At 41.9% G+C, this 15,298-nt stretch overlaps 1 protein-coding gene across 1 annotated transcript; it reads left to right on the top strand.

Moving 5' to 3' along the window:
* Nucleotides 1-3,066: 3,066 nt before the first annotated feature.
* On the top strand, nt 3,067-14,429 carry plekho1b (pleckstrin homology domain containing, family O member 1b). The gene is made up of 6 exons (XM_068729985.1): nt 3,067-3,375; nt 4,850-4,993; nt 7,669-7,809; nt 9,717-9,821; nt 12,957-13,055; nt 13,405-14,429. The coding sequence occupies exons 1-6, from the start codon at nt 3,349-3,351 to the stop codon at nt 14,068-14,070; spliced, it is 1,182 nt and encodes a 393-aa protein (XP_068586086.1). The 5' UTR covers nt 3,067-3,348; the 3' UTR covers nt 14,071-14,429.
* The last annotated feature ends 869 nt before the right edge of the window (nt 14,430-15,298 follow it).

The following is a 15,298-nucleotide window of genomic DNA, read 5'->3' as shown; positions in this document are numbered from 1 at the left end:
TCCTTACCCCAAGTGAAGGAGTTCAAGTACCTCAGGGTCTTGTTCGCGAGTGAGGGAACAATGGAACGTGAGATTGGCCGGAGAATCGGAGCAGCTGGGGCGGTATTACAGTCGCTTTACCGCACCGTTGTGACGAAAAGAGAGCCGAGCCGCAAGACAAAGCTCTCTATCTACCGGGCAACCTTGGTTCCTACCCTCACCTATGGTCATGTGGACTGGGTCATGACCGAAAGAATTAGATCGCGGGTACAAGCGGCCGAAATGGGTTTCCTCAGGAGGGTGGCTGGCATCTCCCTTAGAGATAGGGTGAGAAGTTCGGTCATCCGTGAGGGACTCGGAGTAGAGCCGCTGCTCCTTTGCGTGGAACGGAGCCAGTTGAGGTGGTTCAGCATCTGGTGAGGATGCCACCTGGGCGCCTCCCTAGGGAGGTGTTCCAGACACGACCAGCTGGGAGGAGACCCCGAGGGAGGCCCAGGACCAGGTGGAGGGACTATATCTCCCTAGACCCGATCCCGGATCAGCTGATGAAGATGAGATGAGAGGTGTGTTTGTGAGTTTAGATAAATTAATTAAAGTTAACAAGATAATAATAATAATAATAATAATAATAATAATAATACATTTTATTTGTATTGCACTTTACATTTTTTTTTTATCTCAAAGTGCTACAGGCTAAAACAGGACAGAATAAAGACACAGAATAAAGACACAGTAAAAAGTAACAAGATGAAGTTTCATCTTTAAACTTTAAGTTTTATGAAACAAATTGTGATATTTTTAAGTTTGTAACATGAAAACTTATGATGATGAAGATGATTGTATTTCATATAATGTTTTATTTTCTAATGAGCAGTAATATTAATATGAAGTTGTAATAGTATATATATATTATATATATATATATATATATTAATATGAAGTATTATATAATAAATATATATAATACTTTTATGAACCAGCAGGAGGCAGCAGAGTCTCAGAAACATGAGGAGAAGTTTTAAAATTGTGACTCAATCTGAGAACTTTGATCCATTTGGTCTTGATCTTGTTTTAACACTTTATTATCATATTGTTATTGATTATGTTTTGTGATCTTTTATCTACCGATTGTGTTCTTAATCTGTTTTATTAAGTGTTTTATAAATACATATAAATACATACAAATACATTATTATTCATAATAATTAAAATGTGAATTGTCTTGTATGTACTTAATAAACTTAAATAAACATAAATGTATTAATACAACTGAACATGAAAAAAAGACATTCGACGAGTTAATAACTATAAATAAATAAATCACAAACAAAGGAACTGAGATGACGTAAATAATGTGTTAAACTGAGTCATGACTGGATACAGCGATGACATCATAGATGACATCATAGATGACATCATATCTGTCGGTCATGATGAATCCATGAAATGAAGTACTAATACCACAGTGTAGAAATACTGTGTTACAAGTAAACATCCTGCATGTGAATGTGTTACTTAAAAGTATTAAAACCAGAAGTAAATTGTCAGTAATAATATAAATCATATTATAGTATTGTAATTATTGATGCATTAATGTGTCCATCACTTTAAAGGTGGAGCTTATTTTAATTAATATGTATAATCTATAATATTACATCATCATGTATTTGTTTATTAATATCTGAATCTGTCAAATAAATGTAGTACAAATTACAATATGTACTCTGAGATGTAGTACAGTACAAAGTACAATATGTACTCTGAGGTAGTACAGTACAATGTATTTTCACTAAATATTTACTGAAATGTATTGTTTATTTTAGTTTATTTTGTCTCTGATGTGTTTGTGGAGAAACGATCAGTTTACTGTTATTGTTGTTGTTGTTGATGCTGTCGTTGTTGTTATTGCTGTTGTTGTTGTTGCTGCTGTTGTTGTTGATGCCGTCGTTGTTGTTATTGCTGTTGTTGTTGCTGCTGTTGTTGTTGATGCTGCTGTTGTTGTTATTGCTGTTGTTGTTATTGCTGTTGTTGTTGTTGATGCTGTCGTTGTTATTGCTGTTGTTGTTGTTGTTGTTGTTGCTGCTGTTGTTGTTGTTGATGCTGTCGTTGTTGTTATTGCTGTTGTTGTTGTTGTTGTTGCTGCTGTTGTTGTTGATGCTGTCATTGTTGCTGTTGTTGTTGCTGTTGTTGTTGCTGTCGTTGTTGTTATTGCTGTTGTTGTTGCTGTAGTTGCTGTTGTTGCTGCTGTTGTCGTGTCTGTAATGAAGCGTGTCAGCGGATAATCCTCAGATCAGCCTCCTCCTCTCAGTCTGACCCACTTTGATGATCTGAGCTCAGAGTGAAACTGACTCCAGATCAGACCGGCTGTGAACCGGATTACACTGATCCAGATGTGAGCCGAGGATCAGCGACCAGGTCCAGACTGACCCACAACACAAAGCCTGGTTGTCTCTTTGTCTCTCAGTGAGGCTGTTTGTGTCTTTTTACAGTTAATACTACTGTATACATATATATATATAAAAAAATATGTATTTATATATATATATATATATATATATATATATATATTTATATAAATATATATATATATATATATAAATATGTATTTATATATATATATATATTTTTATATATATATATATATATTTATATAAATATATATATATATATATATAAATATAAAAATATGTATTTATATATATATAAAAATATAAAAATACATATATATGAATATATATATATATGTATATATATATATAAAAATACATATTTATATAAATATATATGTATATATACATATATATTTATAAATGTATATATATTATATATATAAAACACTTGCATCTACATATCAGTGCTTCTTAAGTACATTATACTGCTAATACGTTTGTACTTTTACTTTCACAGTGTGTACTTATAGTCCCCCCCTCCTCTATCAGGTCGGTAGGGGGCGCTGTGTGGCTGCAGGGGAGCCGCTGAACCAGCAGGGAGTCCGGTGGAGGAGGAGGAGGAGGAGGAGGAGGAGGAGGAGGAGGAGGAGGAGGAGGAGGAGGAGGAGGAGGAGGAGGAGGAGGAGGAGGAGGAGGAACCGGACACCGATTCTCTGAGCGGCTCGTGGCCGGTCAGAGCGTATCGCAGTCCGGCGGCAGCAGCACGGAGACGAGCAGAGAGAGAGAAACAAACCGAGGACCAACTGCTGAGGAGCGGCTCCGGTTCGGGACTTTGACCGGGTTTTTGTTTTACCCGCTTCTTCTCCTCCTCCTCCTCCTCCTCCTCCCGCCGGTCCGCTGCTCTTTGTGGGGACATAACGGGAGTTTTCCCCGTTAAAGAGTCGGACGTTTCTCCACAGAAAGCCTGACAACCGGCAGCATGAAGAAGAACAACTCCGGTAAACGGGTGAGTGTTAACGGAACCGAACACCGGCGGCTCGTGACGGTCCGTTTTGTTTTTTTTGTATCACGTTAAACCGGAGCTCGAGGAACAAAAGCCTCAAGGATTAGTTTCACGCCTTTTATTTTGAAGGCAGCAAAAACGGCCGTTTTAGTTGCTTTGATACTTGAGACTACGCTTCCGGTTTTCACAATAAGAACGTTGTTGACGTTAAAAACTTAAAAAATGAAAAAGAAGAGAAAACATTAAAAGTTAAAAATGATTTTAAAAACATGTTATGTTTCAAATCTGGAGTGAAAGTTAAATAACTGTGAGAGAAAAAGAGGAACAAAAAACTACAATCTAATACATTATTGTTACTATTATTATTATTATTATTATTATTATTAACAGGGATTAATATTATGATACTCCATAAGTATGATTGAAATGTTTTGGTTCCACCAGAGCTTCTGTCCTGATATCAAACTGATTTAAAGTATTTAAAGAAGTCGGGATGAATAAAATATCAAAATGTCTGAATAGATCCGGTTTACAGCAGCTGTTTGGTATTTGTAGTTTTTCTGTGTAGTTCTAAGGTTTAAAGGCGGAGACGCTGCAGAAAGAACAAACTACTTTACATCAGGAATCACATCGGGAATATTCAGCCTAAAGGCTGTTTAACGTCAGCAGAACGTCAGCAGAATTTCAGGAGAACGTCAGCAAAACGTCAGCAGAAAGTTAGCAGAACGTCAGTAGAACGTCAGGAGAACGTCAGCAGAACGTCAGGAGAACGTCAGCAAAACGTCAGGAGAACGTTAGCAGAACATCAGCAAAACGTCAGGAGAACGTCAGCAGAACGTCAGGAGAACGTCAGCAGAACGTCAGGAGAATGTCAGCAGAACGTCAGGAGAACGTCAGCAAAACGCCAGGAGAACGTTAGCAGAACATCAGCAAAACATCAGGAGAACGTCAGTAGAACGTCAGGAGAACGTCAGCAGAACATCAGGAGAACGTCAGCAAAACGTCAGCAGAACGTCAGGAGAATGTCAGCAGAACGTCAGGAGAACGTCAGCAAAACGCCAGGAGAACGTTAGCAGAACATCAGCAAAACATCAGGAGAACGTCAGCAGAACGTCAGGAGAACGTCAGCAGAACATCAGCAGAACATCAGGAGAACGTCAGCAGAACGTCAGCAGAACGTCAGCAAAACGTCAGGAGAACGTTAGCAGAACGTCAGGAGAACGTCAGCAAAACGTCAGGAGAACGTTAGCAGAACGTCAGCAAAACGTCAGGAGAACGTTAGCAGAAAGTTAGCAGAATAAACGTCAACAGTCACGGACGTCAGAATTTGGTGAAAACTACAGACTGAAATGTCACTTGGATTCACTTTAAACGTCTGAAACGACAGAAGAAGAAGCTCGTGTGTTGAAGTATTAAATAGTTCACCTGCTCCAGTGATGCTCCTCTGACAGCTTCCTGTTTCCTGTTTCCTGTTCAGGGGGCGCCGGACTCGGCGCCGCACGTTCAGCCCGATAAGGTCGGCTGGATCCGGAAGTTCTGCGGTAAAGGGATCTTCAGAGAGATCTGGAAGAACCGCTTCGTGGTTCTGAGGGGAGATCAGCTGTTCGTCTGTGAGAAAGAGGTGAGTCTAAGGGGGGCGGGGTCATCCTCTGTGATGTCATCGCTGCTCGTTAAGCTCGTTAACTGTAACAGATTTAAAGGGACCGTGCAGCTTTTTAATAAATAAATTAATCACTTTAAACTCTTTGTGAGATATAAAGAATCTATAGATAATCAATAACACACATATACTGTTAGCTGAGTACATCACAGGACTTGTGAGTACTCTGTGTAGTATTTATTATGTTCCTCAGTGTTCTGTTCTGGTTCTGACTGGAAACACAAAGTTTCTCTTCCACTTTCTACAGCGACGTTCTGCAGGAGTCGAGTTTCAGTTTGAGCTGCAGACACACAGAGAGCTCCGGTTTCACTGCAGCATCACACACAGGGCGGAACGTCCTCAGAGAACCTTTATCTGCAGCAGAACGTCCTCAGAGAACCTTTATCTGCAGCAGAACGTCCTCAGAGAACTTTTATCTGCAGCAGAACGTCCTCAGAGAACTTTTATCTGCTGCAGAACGTCCTCAGAGAACCTTTATCTGCTGCAGAACGTCCTCAGAGAACCTTTATTTGCAGCACAACATCCTCAGACAACTTTTATCTGCTGCAGTATGTCCTCAGAGAACCTTTATCTGCTGCAGAATGTCCTCAGAGAACCTTTATCTGCAGCAGAACGTCCTCAGAGAACTTTTATCTGCTGCAGAACGTCCTCAGAGAACCTTTATCTGCAGCAGAACATCCTCAGAGAACCTTTATCTGCTGCAGAACATCCTCAGAGAACCTTTATTTGCAGCACAACGTCCTCAGAGAACCTTTATCTGCTGCAGAACGTCCTCAGAGAACCTTTATCTGCTGCAGAACATCCTCAGAGAACCTTTATCTGCAGCACAACGTCCTCAGAGAACCTTTATCTGCTGCAGAACATCCTCATAGAACCTTTATCTGCTGCAGAACGTCCCGTTAGAACCGTTATCTGAAAAAATGATTGAGTCTTCTTATATTCGTGGCTAGGCTAACAGTCTCCCTCTGCTTCCAGTCTTTGTGCTAAGCTAGGCTATACACGTAACTGTCTTGACACAGAGATGACAGAACAACGGTGTTTAATTTAAATATTTGAGTGTTTCTCTTGAGGTTTAATAAAGAGAACCGAGGTCCCAGGACGTTCTCCTGAGGAACCCCACATGTTCCTGAGCACAGAGAACCAGAGAAGGATTGTTGGAGCAGATCTGATCCACATCGACTTCTGATTTTAAAGCGATCAGTATTGATTCTGTTTTTTATCTCAGAGCTCCACATCATCTAAAGTTCATCGATTCCTCTCTGACATCAGCTGTCAGGTGATCAGCTGTCACATGATCAGCTGTCACATGATCAGCTGTCACATCATGAAAACTGTCTCACGACCATATTAGGACGTCTGTCCATCTCTGCGTCTCGATGAGGTTCAGACTTCTGCTTCTGTGGTTCGTGACACTTCCTGTCTCAGCAGGAATAGAACACACACACACACACACACACACACACACACACACACACATACATTCTGACCACATCTGCTTTAGATTTACCAAAATAAAACTTCCTCTCAGAGTCGACAGTTTGCTGATTTCTGGCGTCTCTTCTTCTTCTTCTTCTTCAGCTGTTCTATATCTGTGTTTTTTATTGTTATTATGACACATTGAATAATTGTGTGAACAACAAGTCATAATCTTTAAACCTGCAGATTTCCTTCATCCTGCTGTGAGTCTGTGATGCCTTCAGGTGTCATTTAAAAACATTTAAGAAGCTGGAAATTAAGAAATATTGTTTTTAATTAGTCTGTTGACGGGCAGATTATTATTATTTATTTTACTGTTCTGGACATTTATGAGACACGTTTTAGTTCCACACTGTTCAGAAACAGGAACAAAGAAAAGCTGTTTTAGAAAACAGAAGCTTCAGCTTCAAACCACAGCGTGTGTGTGTGTGTGTGTGTGTGTGTGTGTGTGTGTGTGTGTGTGTGTGTGAGAGAGAGAGTCTTCATCATCATCATCATCATCAGAGGAATATTCAGAGGAACTAAAGGTTCACATCACATCCTGTGAGCTGTGTGTCACATGGTGATGTCACTTACCTGCAGCGGAGCAGCCAATCAGAGTCAGAGCTGCAGTCTGAAACAGGAAACACAGTTTAACCAGTGTGTGTGTGGTGGGCGTGGCCTCTCTCCCAGAAAGTCTCAGTTTAAAGCTGCTTAATAATGGATGCTGTTTCCATAGAGATCAATGAGCTGAAGGTTTATCTGCAGAATCCACAGAGATGCTGCAGGAAGCAGGCTAACACCTGTGTGTGTGTGTGTGTGTGTGTGTGTGTGTGTGTGTGTGTGTGTGTGTGTGTGTTACACAGCGACCTGAAGCAGCAGCAGTTCAATGTGTTTACCTGCAATCTGTCAACAAACATGAACCAATGTTCTCTACCTGTTCAGGTACTCTGTTCAGGTACTCTGTTCAGGTACTCTGTTCTCTACCTGTTCAGGTACTCTGTTCAGGTACTCTGTTCAGGTACTCTGTTCTTCTTCTGTATTTACATTTTACTTGAAAGAAACCCTGCAGCAGGATTTAAAGGAGCAGTTCAACTCTCTTCTTCTCAGATGTTCAGATAGACATCACTCTCACTGGATGTGTTAGCGTAGCTTAGCATTGACCTGTGTGTCCCCTGCAGGTGAAGGAGTTGGGTCGAGCTGACGAGGTGTTGGACCTGTCTGACTATGAGCGCTGTGAGGAGATCAGGAAGAACAAGAGTCGGAGCAAGAAGAACCACAGCAAGTTCAGACTGCAGCGCTGCACCTCACCTGGAAACACGGTACACCTCTCTGTCTGTCTCTGTCTGTCTGTCTGTCTCTGTCTGTCTCTGTCTGTCTGTCTCTGTCTGTCTGTTTCTGTCTGTCTGTCTCTGTCTCTGTCTGTCTCTGTCTGTCTGTCTGACTGTTTGTTTGTCTGTCTGTCTCTGTCTGTCTCACTGTCTGGCTGTCTCTCTCTCTGTCTGTCTGTCTGTCTCTTTCTGTCTGTCTCTCTGTCTATCTCTGTCTGTCTCTGTCTGTCTGTCTCTCTGTCTATCTCTGTCTGTCTGTCTCTCTGTGTCTCTGTCTATCTCTGTCTGTCTCTCTGTCTCTCTGTGTCTCTGTCTGTCTCTGTCTGTCTGTCTCTGTCTCTCTGTTTGTCTGTCTGTCTGTCTGTCTAATAAACATAATTCAGCTCAAATCTGAAGTGAATTTTTATAAAATGACAAAATAAAAGCCGACTGGTCTGATATAAACAGCTGGTTAAAGCACCACAGAAGAAGAAGTGATTAGAGCTCCAGTGAAATCATTTGTGTTGGTTTCATGTAGAAATGTGAGGAAGGTTAGACACACACACACACACACACACACACACACACACACACACACACACACACACACACACACATCCTCACAGCTACTTTTACACCTCAGACAGGAAACACTTTTATTTTTAGATCAGTTTCTACACGAAATGTGAACAAACAGAATCAGTGACAGACTGTAAACAGGTGGAGCCTCTGCTTTATACCACACACACACACACACACACACACACACACACAGCAGATAACTGCAGGCCATCCCACAAATACCCAGAATGCCCTGGGGAGGGATCAGGTGTCCTGCAGACAGGTGGCAGCTTCTATTACACACACACACACACACACACACACACACACACACTCTCGGCCATCTGGTGATGTGTCTCCCCCTGAGGCTGCAGAAAACAGTGTGTGTGTGTGTGTGTGTGTGTGTGTGTGTGTGTGTGTGTGTGTGTGTGTGTTCTGCCCTGTGATTGGTTAACCAGTCATTGCTCCTCAGTGTATTTTCTGTCAGACATAAATCAGAATCAGCTTTAAAAATAATTAATATTATTAATAAAAACACCGATCAAGCAAACGTCTTTTTATCCGTAGATACTCTCAGAACCGCAGACCCACTTTGGGTCCTGAACCCAAGGTTGAGAATATCAACATCATTAAGATGCTGAATTCAATAATCAGAGTATTTCTGTTGCCTCCACACGGCTCTCAATATGGCGACGCCTGAGCCGGCGCCTAGCAGCTAACTGTGCTAACACCGCTAACCATCAACAACAGCTGTATGAAGAAGACTTGAAACCATAAACTCATGTTTACAATGTTTACTGAGGGAATAAATCAAGAGAGAAGTAGAGTCATTTTAGACTAGACTTCTATACAACCAGAGGAGAACACATCAGAAAAAACTAAATGGAAAGAAACAATTGAATACCAAGGTAACACGTCGGTACAACAAGCTAATAACACGCTAACTAAGCTACAGCTAGCTAAGAACATGCTAACTAAGCTACAGCTAGCTAAGAACATGCTAAAACATACTAGCGACAAAGAAACAAGCTGCTAACATGCTAAAAGAAGCCGACTTTAAAAAAACAATCGAATAACAAGTTCACACTAAGGTACAACAAGCTCGAACATGCTAACAACATATATTTAACAATTAAATGAAGCGTTTTAACTCACATCACTTTAAAAAGATAATCAGTTAGAAACTCTTTAATTTAACAGGCTCAAACTAAGCTAGCTGTCGCTAAGAGCTAATACTGTGTAGCTGACTGTATTTACAGGATCACTGTTGGGTTGACTGATCCATGTCCTCAGGGTTTACACACAGCCCAACATGTCACCTGGAATAATCAGACAATAACGCATCGTGTGTGTTGTAGGTTCCTAACCTGGTCTTCCTGGCCGTCAGTCCGGAGGAGAAAGAGTCCTGGATCAACGTCCTGAATGCTGCCATCACACGAGCCAAAAACAGAATCCTGGATGAGGTACGAGTCACTAACGACACATCCGGTGTTATAACTGTGTTATAACAAAATATTAATAGTGATATGTGGCACCTTTTATACCGAAGAAACAAGAGAAACAAGAGCACCGTCTGCGTCTCTTTAAATATGCAAATTAGTCTAACATTTAAGTTTACCTGTCGACCAACACGTTGGTTCGTTTGTCCTCAGGAGTCATGGATGAAACCTGAGGGTTTTCTGGAGGTTTGGAAGATTCTTTAGTTGTCGTTAACAAATCTGCATGTTGGTCCGTCCCTCAATACTGTCTGACTTCCTGTCCGTGGCCCGTTGGTTCCCACTGAAGACATAAATGTTTAAAAAACACAAATATATAGTTTCATTAGTAATGTCCTAAAACAGCTGCTCACTGTAGTTTAGCATTTGTTGGGAACTATTTTCACCGGCGGATTAATCTATGTGTGGTGCTTTAAGAGTCAGCTGTGAGCGTATTAGTATTTAAATGATCTCCAGCTGCTGACTCGCCACAATAAGGGACTTCCTGTTGTGTCTCTGAACCTTCAGCTCTGGTTGAGATCGACGGTGACGATGTTTGAGACGTCCTCGCGTGTGATTTTTAGACGGCGGTATTCTCTTGTATTTCAGCGTCCTCAGCGACACGGTAACAGGAAGTGTGTCAGAGCCGCTCAAACAGCAGCTGGTCAACGTTTTCCACCAGTCAATAGTGTGATCAATAGTGTGATCAATAGTGTGATCAATAGTGTGATCATTACACGTTCTCTCCCACACACAGACACGTGTTCCAGGTCATGAACCACATTCACCTCACGTAGTTTGTTCGTACTGTTTGCATTTACACTGAAGGCCTGATGAAGATAAAACACACTGAAATGTTTTACATATTGAATTCAGTCACAATTATTAAAATGTTAATTCAGACTGCTGATGCTCAAAAATACTGTCATTAAAACGTGTTACATCTGACTGCAGAGTCTAAAGACACGTTCTCCTTTTTAACAATAACATTTTAAACTTCTTACTTTTGATCTCAACTCCTCACATGATAAATGATCTAGTGCTCAACTTCCATAACATTGTTCCCTTAAAGGGACAGTGTTATGTTTGTTGTTTACAGGTGACAGTAGGTTTGTTTGTTGTTTACATGTGACAGTAGGTTTGTTTGTTGTTTACTTGTGACAGTAGGTTTGTTTGTTGTTTACATGTGACAGTAGGTTTGTTTGTTGTTTACAGGTGACAGTAGCAGGTTTGTTTGTTGTTTACAGGTGACAGTAGCAGGTTTGTTTGTTGTTTACAGGTGACAGTAGGAGGTTTGTTTGTTGTTTACATGTGACAGTAGCAGGTTTGTTTGTTGTTTACAGGTGACAGTAGGAGGTTTGTTTGTTGTTTACAGGTGACAGTAGCAGGTTTGTTTGTTGTTTACATGTGACAGTAGGTTTGTTTGTTGTTTACAGGTGACAGTAGGAGGTTTGTTTGTTGTTTACAGGTGACAGTAGGAGGTTTGTTTGTTGTTTACAGGTGACAGTAGGTTTGTTTGTTGTTTACATGTGACAGTAGGTTTGTTTGTTGTTTACAGGTGACAGTAGGTTTGTTTGTTGTTTACAGGTGACAGTAGCAGGTTTGTTTGTTGTTTACAGGTGACAGTAGGTTTGTTTGTTGTTTACAGGTGACAGTAGCAGGTTTGTTTGTTGTTTACAGGTGACAGTAGGAGGTTTGTTTGTTGTTTACAGGTGACAGTAGGAGGTTTGTTTGTTGTTTACATGTGACAGTAGCAGGTTTGTTTGTTGTTTACAGGTGACAGTAGGAGGTTTGTTTGTTGTTTACAGGTGACAGTAGCAGGTTTGTTTGTTGTTTACATGTGACAGTAGGTTTGTTTGTTGTTTACAGGTGACAGTAGGAGGTTTGTTTGTTGTTTACAGGTGACAGTAGGAGGTTTGTTTGTTGTTTACATGTGACAGTAGCAGGTTTGTTTGTTGTTTACAGGTGACAGTAGGAGGTTTGTTTGTTGTTTACATGTGACAGTAGGTTTGTTTGTTGTTTACATGTGACAGTAGCAGGTTTGTTTGTTGTTTACAGGTGACAGTAGCAGGTTTGTTTGTTGTTTACAGGTGACAGTAGGAGGTTTGTTTGTTGTTTACAGGTGACAGTAGGAGGTTTGTTTGTTGTTTACATGTGACAGTAGCAGGTTTGTTTGTTGTTTACAGGTGACAGTAGGAGGTTTGTTTGTTGTTTACAGGTGACAGTAGCAGGTTTGTTTGTTGTTTACATGTGACAGTAGGTTTGTTTGTTGTTTACAGGTGACAGTAGGAGGTTTGTTTGTTGTTTACAGGTGACAGTAGGAGGTTTGTTTGTTGTTTACAGGTGACAGTAGGTTTTTTGTTGTTTACATGTGACAGTAGGTTTGTTTGTTGTTTACAGGTGACAGTAGGTTTGTTTGTTGTTTACAGGTGACAGTAGCAGGTTTGTTTGTTGTTTACAGGTGACAGTAGGTTTGTTTGTTGTTTACAGGTGACAGTAGCAGGTTTGTTTGTTGTTTACAGGTGACAGTAGGAGGTTTGTTTGTTGTTTACAGGTGACAGTAGGAGGTTTGTTTGTTGTTTACATGTGACAGTAGCAGGTTTGTTTGTTGTTTACAGGTGACAGTAGGAGGTTTGTTTGTTGTTTACATGTGACAGTAGGTTTGTTTGTTGTTTACAGGTGACAGTAGGAGGTTTGTTTGTTGTTTACATGTGACAGTAGGTTTGTTTGTTGTTTACAGGTGACAGTAGGAGGTTTGTTTGTTGTTTACAGGTGACAGTAGGAGGTTTGTTTGTTGTTTACATGTGACAGTAGCAGGTTTGTTTGTTGTTTACAGGTGACAGTAGGAGGTTTGTTTGTTGTTTACATGTGACAGTAGGTTTGTTTGTTGTTTACATGTGACAGTAGGTTTGTTTGTTGTTTACAGGTGACAGTAGGAGGTTTGTTTGTTGTTTACAGGTGACAGTAGCAGGTTTGTTTGTTGTTTACAGGTGACAGTAGGAGGTTTGTTTGTTGTTTACAGGTGACAGTAGGAGGTTTGTTTGTTGTTTACAGGTGACAGTAGGAGGTTTGTTTTGTTTGTTGTTTACAGGTGACAGTAGGAGGTTTGTTTGTTGTTTACAGGTGACAGTAGAAGACTCTCAGCTGTCTCATCTGACTCGAGATCGAGTGAAGATTCCTCACAACCGACGGCTGCCCACCAGAGGTCACCTGCTGGCTGTGGTCAGTCTGTTCCTCCTTCATCAACTCCTTACTCTCCTCTAACAGAAGCCCTTTCAAAATAAAATATCTGTCATTTCAATTTAATACATCTTGAATCTTAATCCATCCACTTACTGGCTTGTTCTGGAGCTTTTGACCGCATCACACTGTCCTCCTGGACATTTAACGACAACCTGGATGAGTTGCTCCAAACTTTCAAAAGGAATCTACTGATGAAGACCATGTAATAAAAGTCAAAAGCTCCAGAACAAGCAAAGGAAGTAAGAGGACCTTGAGTTGAGATTGTTTCAGATCGTATGAACTGAGGTATTGATGAGTTGTTCTGATCTTCCTCCTCTCGGTCCGTCAGGCCTCCTCCTCCTCAGACGGGATGCTGACTCTGGATCTGATCCAGGAGGAGGACGCTCCGTCTCCATTGGGAGCCGACGGCCGCGACAGGTTCAGGGTCGACTCGGACAAAACGCCGTCCCACCTCAGCCCAGACTGTCCCAGGTCCAAAACCGACGGCGCTCTCTCCGCCAGAACCGCCGAGGCTTCTGGGAAATCCCAGAGCCTTCCCCGGCAGGTGGCAGTGGTGTGGGAGCAGACGGGCCAGACCCCCCAGCCGGGAAAACGCCTGACACCGGCGGAGAAAAACCGCTGTGCCTCCATGGACGAGATCCTGACGCACTCGGAGACTAAAGTCGCGAAGAACAAGACGGCGGCGCTGAGTGGAACCGCGGCGCCCATCAGCCGGCTGCAGGAGCTGATCAGCCAGAAACTGGAGAAGACGGAGTGGCTGCTGACGGAGGTGCGGGGGGAGGGGGAGGCCGGGGAACGGGGGAGGATGAAGGGGAAGGAGTCGACTGAAGCTGAGAGACTCCTGAGGGAGGCGGCGGCAACGTGGAGTCAGGCTCAGGAGGTGCTGGAGGAGGTGAAGGAGCTGAGGGCATTGTACCGACAACTGGACTCCTCCTCCCCCCTACCCCCCTCCAACAGCACCAAACTAAACCCAGACCGGAAGAGCCTCATGTGAGCCGCACGGCACGGACTCTTTCTGGTACGTACAGGTCCAGACCGGTCCGGTCCAGTAAAGACCAGAAGCTGAACTTCTGCTTCTGCTTGTTGGACTTCAGACGAAGCTGCTGAGAACTGGATCAACCACTTTTAAATTATTAGGAAACATTCAGGTTTTGATTTCCGGGTGTCGGGAGGGACCAGGACTGTTGGATACAGCTCAGTGCTGAGGGGCTCAACAAACAAACCCCACAGAAACAGTTTGTAACATAAATTATACTCAAGTCACGTCATTTGGAAGTATCCTTAAACCCTTTGCCAGGCTTTGAAAGTTCCTCAAAGTCTCTTTTTGGTTGCACAAGCACTTGAGGTACTTTTAACAAAAGAAAATGTGCCAAGACGAAGAGTTCAGAGACGAAGAGTTCAGAGACGAAGACTTTAGAGACAAAGAGTTTAGAGACAAAGACTTTAGAGACAAAGACTTTAGAGACAAAGACTTTAGAGACGAAGAGTTCAGAGACGAAGACTTTAGAGACAGAGTTCAGAGACGAAGACTTTAGAGACGAAGAGTTCAGAGACAAAGACTTTAGAGATGAAGAGTTCAGAGATGAAGACTTTAGAGACGAAGAGTTCAGAGACGAAGAGTTCAGAGATGAAGACTTTAGAGACAAAGAGTTCAGAGACGAAGAGTTCAGAGACGAAGGCTTTAGAGACGAAGAGTTCAGAGACAAAGTCTTTAGACACGAAGAGTTCAGAGATGAAGACTTTAGAGACGAAGAGTTCAGAGACGAAGAGTTCAGAGACGAAGACTTTAGAGACGAAGAGTTCAGAGATGAAGAGTTCAGAGATGAAGACTTTAGAGACAAAGAGTTCAGAGACGAAGACTTTAGAGACGAAGAGTTCAGAGACAAAGATTTTAGAGACGAAGAGTTCAGAGATGCAGACTTTAGAGATGAAGAGTTCAGAGACGAAGAGTTCAGAGACAAAGACTTTGGAGACAAAGAGTTCAGAGACGAAGACTTTAGAGACGCAGAGATCAGAGACAAAGACTTTAGAGACGCAGAGACAAACAGTTCAGAGACGAAGCAAAACCATCCCTTTGAACCTTTTTATTTTGGTTTTATGAATATTCGTGTACCGACACGTTGGAGACGTGTTGTTGCGTCTTTAGAGAAATCTAAACTAGATGAAGTTATATTTTGGCTGGACTTGAAGATGGAACAGCTGCCGGTACGAATGCAGGGTTG

This window comes from Cebidichthys violaceus, unplaced genomic scaffold, assembly GCF_023349555.1.
Source record: "Cebidichthys violaceus isolate CVI_PGR_0920_01 unplaced genomic scaffold, fCebVio1.0.p SCAF_48, whole genome shotgun sequence".
NCBI lineage: Eukaryota > Metazoa > Chordata > Actinopteri > Perciformes > Stichaeidae > Cebidichthys > Cebidichthys violaceus.
The sequence above is the reverse complement of the archived record's forward strand: the minus strand, read 5'-3'. Positions and strand labels throughout refer to the sequence as shown.

What these genes read in the sequence shown, in the direction of transcription:
- plekho1b (XM_068729985.1), top strand. Translation starts at nt 3,349, where the DNA reads ATGAAGAAGAACAACTCCGGTAAACGG. An exon ending in GCACCTCACCTGGAAACACG is followed by an intron (nt 7,810 to 9,716) that starts GTACACCTCTCT and finishes TGTGTGTTGTAG; the next exon opens with GTTCCTAACCTGGTCTTCCT. An exon ending in AAAACAGAATCCTGGATGAG is followed by an intron (nt 9,822 to 12,956) that starts GTACGAGTCACT and finishes TGTTGTTTACAG; the next exon opens with GTGACAGTAGAAGACTCTCA.